We start from the raw sequence: 13,511 nt of genomic DNA, 5'->3' as shown, positions 1-13,511 counted from the left end.
CTAGACACCCACTAGGTTGGCTGAAAGGAAAAAGGAAAAGAAAAGAACCAAGTGTTGGTGAGGGAAGAACTCGCCCTCCTGTTTTGTTAGTGAGACGGTAGATTTGGTAACACCGTTTTGGAGAACTGTCTGGCGGCGTGTATCCAACAGAAATGCGCTCGCACCAATCTCACCGGCCACTCCGCGGCTGTCCTGTTAGCCGCTCTCAGGGTCTCCCCTTCTCTGTCCTCTGATGTCTGTCGGTGTGTTTTCTCCACCTGGATCTGCTGAAGCTCCTTGCTCAAAACCGTTCAGCTCCCTGCTGCCTCCAGAGCGCAGACGAAACGCCCCAGCCTCCCCTCAGCCTCACGCTGCATTGCGCCACTTACATTTTTCAGGAACATACCAGCTTTTTAAAACCTCGGCGCCTCTGCGTGCGTGCTGCCTGAAGCATTCTTCTTCATCTCTGTCCAAGCAACAAAGCCTTCCTCCCGTCCTAGCCAGTGTCTGGAATCTCATCGGCTCACGTTCCGCGAACCCTGCTTCCCTTCCCTGAGTGCCGTCCCTGTGCCTTGTCCCTGTCTCCGTCAGCATTTCTCATGCTGGAATCAGGTGGTCTGTCCCCATGTCTGTCTTCCCTGCTTGGCCGGGAGCTGAAGGAGGCAAGGGGGCCCACTCTCCCACTGGCTATTGCACAGGGCTTGACCCCTAGGTGGCTCCCAGCGCTTACTGTCTAAGTGTATGAAACTCCACTGGTCGTTAAGACTACTGCTTTCAACTCTGATATTCATGGGAATATTATGAACCATGAATATCTTGAGATCCCTGTGAAAACAGTCCCGTTGTAACTACGCTGTTAAGCTCAACGAGCGTGGTACCCTCATGCATCTCCTAGGATTATGGAGTGAAAGTCACTGCCTTGACTGGCTTCTGAATCTTTTACACATTAAGGCATAGGCGGACCCAAAACTCAGGTCTTGACTTCCCACTTGCCTTTCCTATACAATAGCCTCCATTTATACGTTCCACACTTACTATACCTTTCTCTCTTCCTCACAATGGCCCCAGAGGGCAGCAGGGGCTATCCCATTTTACGAGTAAGAAACCAGAGCTCAGAATGTTAAATAACCTCTCCAAGGACACTCAGCTGGTGAGGGTTAGGTGTGGAATTTGAGTACAAGCCTGTCCCGCTCCAAAGCCCCTGCCCTCCCCACCACCCCGGTGGTGTTCATACTTTTATGCCCATGTAACCTCTAGAGGGATTTAGACAAACCACGTGTCCCATCACACATTTTAGATACACGTGTGAAAATTGGCATTTGAATTTATATACTTAGCTAAGCCTGTAACCTCTGACATGTTTTAAATATTGACATTTTATTTTATGTTAACTGTTTATTTTCGAGAGAGAGAGAGAGAGAGAGAGAGAGAGAGAGACTCCCAACAGGCTCTGCACTCTCGGTGTGGAGCCCAGTGTGAGGCTCAAACTCACAAATTGTGAGATCATGACCTGAGCTAAAATCAAGAGTCAAATGCTTAACTGACTGGGGCATCTGCTGGCTCAGTGGGCGGCACATGCAGCTCTTGATCTTGAGGTCATGAGTTTGAGCCCCACATTGGGTATAGAGATTACTAAAAAAAAATAAGGTTTTAAATAATTAATTAATTAAAACCATTAACACCATTCATTTCAGTGTATCCAGTGAAAGTCAAATAACATAATGATTCCATCATCTATTTAAAATATGTAAATAGGCTCTTTCAGTAGTCAGGCATGTTTCATTGTCCCTTTTCCTCCTTGAACTTGCATTTCTACTCTACTTTCTCATGGATTCTTTTCCTAATACATTTTGTCGTGAATTCCTTTATTATTCCTATTGCAACACATTTAGTATTGAAGTGGGTTTTTTTTTTAACTTTACTTATTTTGAGAGAGAGAGAGAGCACATGCGGGGAAGGGTAGAGAGAGAGAGGGAGAGAATCCCAAGCAGGCTCCTCACTGTCAGCAAAAAGCCCTCAATGGGGCTCGATCCCATGAACCATGAGATCATGACCTGAGCTGAAATCAAGAGTCGGATACTTGATCGACTGAGCCACCCAGGCATCCCGAGTGTTGAAGTTAAAATAAATATTTTAAACATTTCCTGTGACTATGGATAAGGCGTTTAAATGTTTCAGAATTTCTCCTAAATAATTTTTTTTAAACTAGAAATGCTTATCTTAACAAGATGAAGAATTCCTGTCTTTGTAGCTGGCTATTACTTATTGCCAGAATGAGACAAGATTAAACATCAATTCTAGTCTTTACTTTTCATTTTTCTACATAAAAGGACTAAGAACTTTACATGAATAAATAGGTGGAAATAAAAGTTGTGTTTAAAGTCATGCCACGCAGTTCTTCATATTGCCTCTGAATTTGTGTGTTAAAAATCATACAGTGATCTTTCATTAAAAAATATGTTCGGGGCGCCTGAGTGGCTTAGTCGGTTAAGCGTCCGACTTTCGCTTAGGTCATGATCTCGCGGTTCGTGGGTTCGAGCCCCGCGTCGGGCTCTGTGCTGACTGCCAGCTCAGAGCCTGGGGCCTGTTTCAGTCTGTGACTCCCTCTCTCTCTGACCCTCCCCTGTTCACGCTGTCTCTCTCTCTCTCTCTCCTAGAAATAAATAAAACATTTAAAAAAAAAATATGTTTAATGCTCATCAGCTTTCAGTTCCGTAAGGGCCTCTTTCCTTTCTTTAAAATCAAGGACTGGAATTAGGGGCGCCAGCATGGCTCAGTCCGTTGAGCATCTGATTCTTGATTTTTGTCAGGTCATGATCTCACAGTTGTGAGATCAAGCCCCATATTGGGCACTGCTGGGCATAGAGCCTGCTTAAGCTTCTGTCTCTCTGTCTCTCTCCCCCTCTCTCTTTTTCTCTCAACTGGAAATCCATCTGACTTGCAAAAGGATTTGTGTCCAGTCACTAGTCACTTTCTCAACCCCTATTTTGAATCGCCCCTCTGCTCAGTCCCCTGACGCATGCAAGAAAAGCCACAGCAAGACACTCAGTCTCCATCTCAGGCACATACTCTGGTGAATCAGATAAGGGAAAAGGACATATGGAAACAGGGTAACTGGGAATGGATCTGCTTGAAACGATGGTGGCGCACTCCTGGAAGGCTTCATGTGCGTACCTCAGTTTGAAGACTGCCCCCTGACACCCGTATTTTCAGTATGACCCCTCCCTCCTCCTGTCCCATAGGTCATCGCGGCCGAGGGAGAAATGAACGCGTCCAGGGCTCTGAAGGAAGCCTCCATGGTCATCACGGAGTCCCCCGCGGCCCTTCAGCTGCGGTACCTCCAGACCCTGACCACCATCGCCGCTGAGAAGAACTCCACAATCGTCTTCCCCCTGCCCATAGACATGTTGCAAGGCATCGTAGGGGCAAAACAGTGAGCCACAGCGGCCGACACAGAGGTGCACCCTTCCCTTCCAGGGTAGAGTGGGGACCAAATCAGCCTTTAGCCCGTAAGGAGAGAGTAGGGTGGGACCTTGACTACTCTTCCTCCCTTTCCTGTTCCGTATGTTGACTGCGAGGTGCTTAGAGTGTGTAGTGAGCCTAGCAACAGACACAGGTGAAGATCGTTAGCTTGTAAATACTGAGAGAGAGAAGGGATGTGGGGAGGGGGTTGGCGACTGGTGGTCTGTAAGATCATTTCTTACTCTTTTAAACTATTTAAAATTCATACATTTAGATCATTATGTAATAGGTTAGATCCCCCTTCTTCTGACTTTCACTGGGTCATTCTGCTCCCTCTATCTGTCTGCAGCCAGACCAAAGGTGAGAAAATAGGTTATAACCACCACTTGACACCCTGGCTGGACAAATGCTTTACAGAAAGCATGACCCTGGGCTACGACCTGCTTCTCTGGGCCATATGTGCCTTACCTCCAGGGAACCTTAAGGAAATTTTCCTACCATCCGTCCACTTTCTAAGCCCAGACCTTGTTTCAAAATAATCCTAACTTGAGAGTTGGCATTTTCATGCCCGTACCCGTCAGCACTGGGGGAAATGGTCAAGGTCACTGAAAAAGATTATCTTAACCCTTGAAAGACTTTTAAATCTACTATCCCAGAGATCCTTTAAGAATAATGTGTTTCTTCTCTCCCTTTCTTTCAAACTTCTTTGAGTCTCTTTATGACTCAGTGTTTCCTCTGTGGTCTTTCAAACCAGCTAAATACTTGTCACAAAAGTGCTTTTTCCTCACTTTTGCCTATTTTCATATATCAGGTTCTAAATAGTTCTGATTTTTTAAATAAAATATTCTCTAAGTTCTATAAACAGTTCTTTGTATACCCATTTGAATAGCTTAAGGACCAATCTTTTTTAAAAAAAATATCTACAGCAGTTCTCTCTTATTGTCTGCATGCTCTTAATAGTGTATACTGTGAAATATCTTGGTTACCAGGCCCAGCCATTCAACATTATAAGGAATTCACAATATATTGGGCACATAATAGTCAATGAGCTTGGGAAGACACTGTCAGACTTAGGGTATATATAGATGTAGGGTTTGGTTTTTTTTTTGCCAAGTCGTCCTTTTCTATACTGGATGTCAGTGCCCAAAGAGGAAGTGGGCGCCCTCTCTGACCCATGCTTTCTTGTTTCACAATGGTAGGAAGCACCTTTATACAAATGCCTGTGGATCCGAGCAAAGTGGCATTCTTCCTGTTGGTTCAAAAACCTGGCTGGTGACACTTAAACCACTTCCTCCTCATGGCTCTGAGTTCACCTACAGAGCTCTTAGGAATGGCAGCTCCCATACCCAGAGCCACCCTTCATACCGATCCTTGGCTGCGTCCCTCGGTCAATCCCAGACTGTGAGTGTCCCCTTCCCTAGCGCCCATTTCCAAGCTTATTTTAGAAGACCTTGAGCCACGCATCCAGGTTCCTGGTGGAGTTTATTAGATGTATATGGCGCGTTTTGACTTGGAACTCAAGTTACATTTCTATTTATAATTTTCAACTAATGATCTCTCTTTTCATGAGGTGGCTCACCCTTGACCAGTGAGGACCAGGAAACAGCCCCGTATCCTGGCTGAAAGTCTCTTCTCAGGCTTAGAGTAACAGTGATTTCTGCTCCTTTGACTGTCCCCATTTCCAGATACCAGTCTTCGCCTCTCTGCCTCGTGGATTCACAGCCCAATAGGTTGGGATTAAATTGCTTGAGAGGGAGGAAGGCAAAAGGGTGTAGGATGAGCGCTGGTGCAAGAGTGTTTTCCACATGGCCTCCCTTTCCAATGCTGTACATAATAAAGTGTGCACTTTTGCTCATTCTCTGTGAGAGTCAGTTCCTGCCTGTACTTGGCGTCTGTGGATTTCATTTTTCAGAAGTGGCACGTGTGGTCCTCCAGCCCCGGGCTGGCGGCGGTGGCTTCCCAGGGAGCTCTATGCGGGCCGAAAAGCAGGGAGGGGTTACAGCTGCCCGACTGCTGCCCTTCCTGGCTAGGCCCTTCTGGTGCACCGGCGCACATATCCACCCTGGGATGTCGGAGAGCCACGGACACCTAGAATCCTTTGCTGGTTTCCTCTCCCTTTGCCCAAATCCAAACAGGACAGGAACTTGCTTCTGTCACCCCGTGGCCTGTTACAGCTCCAATGCCTGGCCCAGAGCACACACCAGGTAGCTACTGATCAGCCCTAGGTCAGGCATGGGATCCGAGCGCAGGCCAGGCCTTTGCCACCTGTCACGGCACCTCACGATGACTTCTATATCGTAGATGACAAAATCCAAGGTCGTTTTTTTGAGGGAAAAAATTGTTAGGAGGAGACACTCTGTGGTTGAACTTTGAGAGAAAAATGTGAAGTCCGAGCCACTCTGTTGTCCCGGGCAACTTCCTTTTGGGGAGCACTGTAGAGTTCTGAGGCCACAGCCACCGATAAACTGAAATTGGCCAATAAACCACCTTGAATGCAAGTAGAGGAAATGAAGAATTCAGGGGCAGGTCTGCCTGCAATTTGACCTCCCACAGGTTTCCAGGAGGGGAGCTGGCTTGTCTGGACAGGACTCCACCCACCTTGAGGGAAGGCCCTGGAAAGTCTAGGCTGTAAGTGCTGCTTTTGTTCCAGGACTTCGCATCTGTCAAAGTGGTGGCTTTGACCGTGAAAGTAACCCTTTGGGGTAAGTGAGGTAGGAGTCACAAGATCACGTCCAAATCCCTTGGCAGGGCCGTTGAGGTGGGCCCAGCCTACCTCTCAAGATGTGAGGCCTAGCGCTCCCCACCTGCTCCCCACTTCTCCCTCTGCACTTGCACACTCTGCCTGAGATGACTTGAATCCCTCCCTGCCCCCATGTCTCACCTGGAAAATTCCTTCTCCACTCCCCTTATCACCTCTGCAATGAATCAGAATCCCTGGAGGTAGGGCCCCTGGGGCATCTATGCTTTTAAAAAGCCCGCTGGGCAATCGAGTGATCTGCAGCTTTGGAAATCTCAGTGTAAACACACCTGCACACCTTTCCCAGCACCTACACCTCACCCTGGCTTCTGTTCTACCTATGAATGGGAGTCTCTGTAACCAGTGGGGGTGGGACTCTGGGACTCAGGGAGGTGGCATGGAACAGAAGCAGGGAGAGTATCGGGAGAAAAGACAAGAACAGAGGGGAGGAGAAGAGGTCTGTCCCACAGCATCTCCTTGCTCTGGTTTGGAACATCCATGGAGAAAAGGTTTAGGAGAAGTTCATGGAAGAGTCTAAGAGGGACTTGGTGACTCCCTGAGCATGGACAGAGACTCAGGGTCCGGGGTGGGGGGGTGGGGACAAAGCAGGGCACAGAGGAAGTCCCTCTCCCACACTTTGGGAGCATTCAGGGGCACCTCTCGTGATGGTATTTCTCCAAACAGCTTTGGGGCAGCCAAATGACCCCCGAACACAGGGAAACCCAGGGAGGTGAAGGCAGATAGTTCTAGGGCCTAAAGGCAGATAGTTCCAGGGCCTAGCGGCAGTGGGGACTTCTACAGCAGGGAACACAAATGCCTAAGGGCCCCAGCTGTCCCCACAGGCTCACCAAAGCCACGCCTCCCCGGCTCCTGGGAGGCACAGGGCGCCTTCGCTGTCTGATTGGACTTCGGCTAAAAACTCTTTGAATCAAAGAGCTACCTGCGCCCCAGTGTTCACAGCAGCCTGGCTCACAATAGCCAAAAGGTGGAAATGACCTGAGTGAGTGCCGCTGATGAATGAATGGTTAAACAAAATGTGTATACACACGGTGGGGTATTATTTAGCCACAAAACGGAATGAAATTTTGATATTTGCTATAAAACGTCTGAATTGAGAAAACATTATGCTCAGTGAAATAAGTCAGACACAGAGGACACATGAGAAAAGGCAAATCCATAGAGACAGAAAGTCAAATGAAGGTTACCAGGAGCAGAGGCACCCGGGTGGCTCAGTCGGTTAAGAGTCCAACTCTTGGTTTCGGCTCTGGTCAGGATCTCATGATTCCGTTCCAGCCGCTCGTGGGGCTCTGCCCTGACAGTGCTGCCTGTCTCTCGGCCCTCCCTGCTGGTACTCTCTCTCAAAATAAATAAATAAACTTAAAAAAATAAAAGGTTACCAGGAGCAAAGAGGAAGGAGGGACAAGGAGCTCTGTGTCATGGGCACAGCATCCTCCCTGAGATTATGAAAAAGGTTTGGGTGTAGACAGTGGCGCTGACCTCGCGACACTGTAAAATGTATTTAATGACACCGCAATGGTCAAAACGATTATTATATTGAGTTTACCACAATAAAAAAAAATTACAAGATTGGGACCACACCACATACCATTAAAAAAAATTTCCTTATTTTTATTTTTTAATTTTTTACTTTGGTGCAAGCATTCCCTGAAAGCTTTGCCGAACTTCCCTGGACGGCACGGCCATCTGGGATGGCTTCCACCCGGCCTTCTCCCCCTCCCTCCTTCGCGTGGGGTCAGCCTTGCATCTCAGCCCAGCGGCTCCCTCAGTTCCCTCTCGTTTTCCTTTCACACAGCAGTTCCCCGGAGGCCCCCTCATTCCATCACATTCCATCTCATCCTGGCATCTGCTTCCCGGAGGTCCAGGATTCACACACAGTGAAGGAGCCTAGCCACCCGCTCACAGGCACTGGGAACCCCCAGAACAATAGCCGAAACATACTGAGCCACGACAGGCTAACACACTTCAAAAAAGCTTTTATTGAATTCAATTTCCAAAAGGAGAGATACATGAGACAATTATGCAAGGACCTGAATCTCTGCATGGCTGTTTTTGGCTACTGTAGAAACACACTCACACACACCAGAGTGGCCCTGCTTGCCGTAAGGTCTCCGGGGGCTGGACTGTTATAAAAGGCACTGAGCAGTGACGGGGGTGGGGCCTGCCCGTCCTCAGGCAGCCAGCTCGGCCATGGCCCTGTCCAAGGGGTCCACAGCCCAGTAGTTGTCATCCCAGCCAAGGAACCAGCCCACGAAGGAGGGTGGCTCGAAGCCTTGCTTCACGATGGTGATGGGGGTCCTCCTGTCGCGGTTAGCCGGGTCCGTCTCGATATACCGCTTAGCTGCAGACACACACGCAAGGAAAGAAAAGCCCAGGAATCCTTAGTGCCTCCTTCACCAAGGAGAGGTGGCTCAGGCCAGGAGCTGCCCCCGATGGCTTTTGTTCCTAGTGCCTCCGATGGCCAGTCCCTGTGCTAGACGCTCCCGTCCCTTAAGGGCGATGAGCGCACAAGGCTCCTCCATCACCCTGCCCCGGGGAACACAGGAAGGGACAGCCCCTTCACGGCTGAACCCCCTGCTTCACAAAGTTTATATCATTTTGCTCTCTCGCTCTCCCCTTTGGAAGATATTAAAGAACCATATTTAGGGTTCTGCCTCCCAAATCAGACCCGGGCAGCTACCAGATCTGCTTCCTAACATCTAAACACTGAGGAGTTGGGTCCACGGGCATTCTGGAAACTTAAAGCAAGCAGCCTTTCCCTGGCATGACCTGAGGCTTTCCGAGGGAGCCAGTCTGCTCTTCCAGGGCCCCAGGCAGGGCTCACAGGGGCTGACCACGGATGGGGAAGTGCCACCCCGTTGTCACGAACTCCCAGACCCGCGCGGGAAGCCGTTCCCACCGCACCACAGGAGACAGACCCACAGGCAGACGTGGTCCTCACCAGAGCTCAGGGCTTCTGTCTTTTCCTCTTCTTGAGAATCCTTTCCAACCCAGACAAAGACCTGGAGTGAGGCATGAAACGAAAAGCGTACATGAGGGCGCGGCGCACGCTCCCTGCTGGAGGGAGAACGCGCGGGCCCCTGGTGCCCGGCCGGGACTGGGCACGGCCCACACACCAGGACCGGAAGGATGTGGAACAGGGTCTGCAAACTGGTGACCTTCAGACACACTTTCTTTGCCCACCCACCACCGCACGTTGGTCTGTTGCCTGTTTGGCCAAGTTTCGTTACCAGCTTGCGTTAAAATCTAGAATTCCACGTTCTCTTGAAAACTTGGGAGGGTCTGGTGACCACGGGCCTTCACCCTCATGTGGACGAAGCTGTGTGGCAGCCCCACCCCCCATCTGACTTTAGACCAGCAATTCCAGCTTGCCTCAGGCTCCGCCACCCCATGACCCCCCATCTCAGCCCCCTCGCTCACTAACATTGTTTAACTATGAGTTTGAGAGCCTTCTCTAGAAGTCTGGCATTTATTTGCTCAACAAATGAGCGGCCAAACGTATATACACACACCAAACATGCACTGAGTCTGCTCTGTGCCATTTCTGTGGGTCTGGGCCGCATGGCTCTAAGGCTCGGAAGGAATGAAAACAACTTACCACCACTACCACTGTCATGAGCCTTAATACAAGTCTTGTAATATGACAGTTTGTATGCGTATCTAAAATATTTTAAAAGGGTACCTGGGGGACTCAGTCAGTTAAGCATCTGAGTTCAGCTCAGGTCATGAGCTCATGGTTCATGGGTTTGAGTCCCACGTTGGCTCTGTGCTGACAGCTCAGAGCCTGGAGCCTGCTTCAGATTCTATGTCTCCCTCTCTCTCTGCCCCTCCCCTGCTTGCACTCTGTCCCTCTCTCAAAGATGAATAAACGTTACGAAAGTTTTAAAAATATTTTAAGGAGCACCTGTCACTGATCAGATGCTGTCAGATAATAAAATACCAGACTTTCTCTTTCTGATTTACAAACGTGTTCCCTGCTAAACTAGAAGCCCCTTCACAGCAGGTATTGGGTCTACTTTGCTCGTCACAGGATTCCAGCATTTTTCCTGGAAGACAGTGGTGTGGAGTAAACGTGGGCTGAATGAACGAATACACAGATGAATGAACAGATTACGTAGCCAGCGGAGCAACTGACAAGAGCTGGACGGCTCAAGCTGCAAACATTCTGGTACTGATCTTCCAACGGGCATCCCGACAAGAAGAGCTGGGGGGAGCTCACTCCTCTGTGGCTGCCGTCTCCAACTTTGATAACTCTGATAGGAAGGGCTACTGACTGCATCCCCCTCAAGAATGTTAAGTCGTGCGAGGGCAGGAGAATGTCTACTTTATATACTACCCTGTCCCCAGCACCTAAAGCAGTGTCTGGCACAAAGCAGGTGCTCAGTTAATACTGGTCACCCGAATGAGTGACACCGTCATTCCTCCTAGTGCTACACCAACAGCCTTCCCCAGGAGGTGAAGCAGAGAGAGCTCAGAGCCCTCCCAAACAGAAGGAGATGCACTTCAAAATGTCCAGAGGACATTCTGTGGACAGTTTATGCCTGCAGATGATATGCTAAGCTCAAGTTTCTTTACCGGTAGATTCAGGGAGGAGTTCACATTCCCCTAAGGCCTGGGAGACAATGCTGGTCACCCGATTGGCATTTATACGGTGTCTCGCAGTTTGCAAGGTGATCTTATCTACACCTCATCTCGTTGAGTTAGGCAAGGTAGGTCCCATCACTCCCATTTTGCAAATGAGGAAATGGAGGCCCAGAAAGGGAAAGCGACTTGCAGCAGCTCAGGGACCTTTCCAGCAACCTCTGGCTCTTTCAAGTCCTTCTGGCAACTGATCTCAGAGCTGCAGTCTAGCGCCTCCCTCAGCCCCCGAGAGCCTACGCCTTCCGTCCTCCACCCACCTGGTCCCAGGTGTCCAGGAGCATGACGTCATCTGTGGCCAGGTCTTCCTGCATGAGCTCGCCAGGAACCTCTTCGATCTGGGAAGGAACAGAAGGGTTAACACGGGGCATCCAGAGGCCCTCCTTGCCCTGGGCGGCCCCCTCTGCTCCAGCCAGCAGGGGATCCTTCCTCCTGCTGTGCCCTTGAGGGCTGCTCCCTGCCCTGCTGCTGACGCCACACTCCTTGCAATCCCGCCTCCCAGTGAGTAAGTGGAGGCAGAAACCTCCGCGGGGGCTCACCACGAAACGTCCGATCTTGTTGGAGCAGGCAAAGAGGCGAGGAGGGTGGGCGTCCATCTTATTGTCCTTCAGCCGTGGGGACGTGCGGTAGGCAGCCTTCCCGCCCAGCGCCTCCCAGAAGCTGTCTGTGAGGGGGAGGCCACACCAGCTGCCGACAGATGCCGCCTCCCCCCCAGCGCTTCTCATCAGACCCCACCATACACCCTGCCCTAGCACAACTCACTGCTCTCAATCCCCCCTCTGCCTTCGAATCCCGGGGGGGCCAGTAGGGGAGGGGCCTGAGGGAATTTCGAGGTGATGAAATGGGCCCAGAGAGGGCAGACTTGGCAGTACACACAGCCAGGAATGACGACAGCACTGCGGATAGGGATAATTATCCCTGCTCCACAAACAAGGTAACTGCGGCTCAGAGAGGTTAAGCAACTCACCCGACATCACACAGCTAGTAAGGAGTAAAGGCAGGATATGAATCTTGTCTGACTCGAATTCCCCTATTCTTTCCACTACACCTGCTCTGTCCTTAGGTGGCTATTTAAGTTCATTAGAATTAAAGACCGTTAAACATTCAGTCTCATCAATTCCCAGCAGTCATATTTCAAGTGCTTATTAGTCACACGTGACTAGTGGCCACCAAACTGGACACTGCAGGTATGAACATGTCTATTGTCTCAGAAAGTTCCATTGGACAGTGCAGCTACTCTTCCCGATTTCTACTAAGCATCAGGCGGGAGGGAATGGACTCAAAAGCAGAGCAGGAAGACTGAGGGCTGCCATAAAGGTGTTCCTCCCAATGTTCTGGAAAACAGAGCAGGCTTTTGGCATTTCTGTCCATAGAAATTCTTAAGGTTAGGAGAGACTCTGCCTCCATGAGGCTGTTACTCCACCTGTCGTTCAAGGCCTCCTAGCAAGTGACCACCTCCTCCAGCAGCCCTCCCTGAATGTCCCAGCCTGCATTGAGCTCTGCTTTCTCTTAACTCCTGGAGGCCTCCCTCTCACTGACGATAGCCCTCACTTTAATCTAACCTGCTTCTGTTGAACACACAAAAGGGGACAGGTACGGAGAAAGGGCAGGGATATGGAGCCCCCCCAAGCAGAAAGGAGGGAGGGAAATCTAACGGCCACAGGCCCCCCTGGCCCCAGATCCTACCTGGCTCGCTGCCTTCTGCAACCTGCACAGGTTGGGCCCGCAGTACCCTGAGCAGCTCCTGGGCCCCTGTCTTCTCGGCCTGGCTGGCTCCTGCCCCCACCCACAGGTAGGCGGCCGAGGGGGTTTTCAGGACAAAGGCATCATTGGAGTTCAGTGCACCAGCTTTAGGAATTATCTGGGAAGGCAGAGTTCGATTAATCAGAAGCCAGACAAAAAGTCCTCAGTCCCCTCCTCAGTGCCCAGGGGACCCTGCTGCAGGACCAGCTCTTAGGTGGAGACGTGGAAGAATGTACCCATCACAACTGAGGGCGCATTGGACAATGAAAAGCTTCGCTGACCCACTCCCATGATTCACTAATGAACTATGGCTCCCAAGGTAATTCTAGAATTCTGGGCTGCATTAACAGAAGCTGAGTACCCAGAACAAAGGAGGTGAGATAGTCCCATTCTCCTCTAGGCTGTTCAGACCATCCTATAGGATTATGTGCACCTCCCACCATAAAAGGGATAGTAGCCATCTGGAATGTAATCAGACAGGGTCCAGATGGTGAAGAATGGACTGTTAAGTAGTGAACTTCCCGTTGTGGCAGGTATGCAAGGGGCACCAGGCATCCTTGAGACAAGAGGAAGTCTTTTTTTTTTTTTTTTCAAATTTTATTTTTATTATTTTTTTAATTTTTTTAATGTTTTATTTATTTCTAAGAGAGAGAGAGAGAGACAGTGTGAGCAGGGAAGGGTCAGAGAGAGAGGGAATCACAGACTGAAACAGGCTCTAGGCTCTGAGCTGGCAGTCAGCACAGAGCCCGACGCGGGGCCCGAACCCACGAACCGCAAGATCATGACCTAAGCGAAAGTCGGACGCTTAACCGACTAAGCCACCCAGGCGCCCCGAGACAAGAGGAAGTCTTAAGACATACAGTTCTGTTTGCCAGGGCAGGGAAGGTGCAATGAGATGTTTCTTAACTTATGCCCCAACCCCACCATCTTGCAA

General features: G+C 50.0%; 2 protein-coding genes across 3 annotated transcripts in view; one reads left to right on the top strand and one right to left on the bottom strand.

Moving 5' to 3' along the window:
* Positions 1-5,296, top strand: part of STOM (stomatin) — a 29,685-nt gene extending 24,389 nt beyond the window's left edge. The window contains exon 7 of the mRNA XM_077769961.1: positions 3,222-5,296. Coding sequence (XP_077626087.1) covers positions 3,222-3,416 — 195 coding nt within the window. The 3' untranslated portion in view covers positions 3,417-5,296. The remainder of the gene's footprint in view (positions 1-3,221) is intronic.
* Positions 5,297-8,155: 2,859 nt separating this feature from the next.
* Positions 8,156-13,511, bottom strand: part of GSN (gelsolin) — a 53,398-nt gene continuing 48,042 nt past the window's right edge. For both annotated transcript variants that reach the window (XM_077769959.1, XM_077769958.1), the window contains 5 exons: positions 12,521-12,695; positions 11,374-11,498; positions 11,095-11,172; positions 9,138-9,198; positions 8,156-8,537 (listed from right to left, as the gene is read on the bottom strand). In XM_077769959.1, the coding sequence (XP_077626085.1) occupies positions 8,368-8,537; positions 9,138-9,198; positions 11,095-11,172; positions 11,374-11,498; positions 12,521-12,695 (609 nt within the window). In that variant the 3' untranslated portion in view covers positions 8,156-8,367. The remainder of the gene's footprint in view (positions 8,538-9,137; positions 9,199-11,094; positions 11,173-11,373; positions 11,499-12,520; positions 12,696-13,511) is intronic.

The sequence above is a fragment of the Crocuta crocuta genome, unplaced genomic scaffold, assembly GCF_008692635.1.
Source record: "Crocuta crocuta isolate KB4526 unplaced genomic scaffold, BGI_CrCroc_1.0 scaffold95, whole genome shotgun sequence".
In the NCBI taxonomy this organism is placed as follows: Eukaryota; Metazoa; Chordata; class Mammalia; order Carnivora; family Hyaenidae; genus Crocuta; species Crocuta crocuta.
The sequence above is the reverse complement of the archived record's forward strand: the minus strand, read 5'-3'. Positions and strand labels throughout refer to the sequence as shown.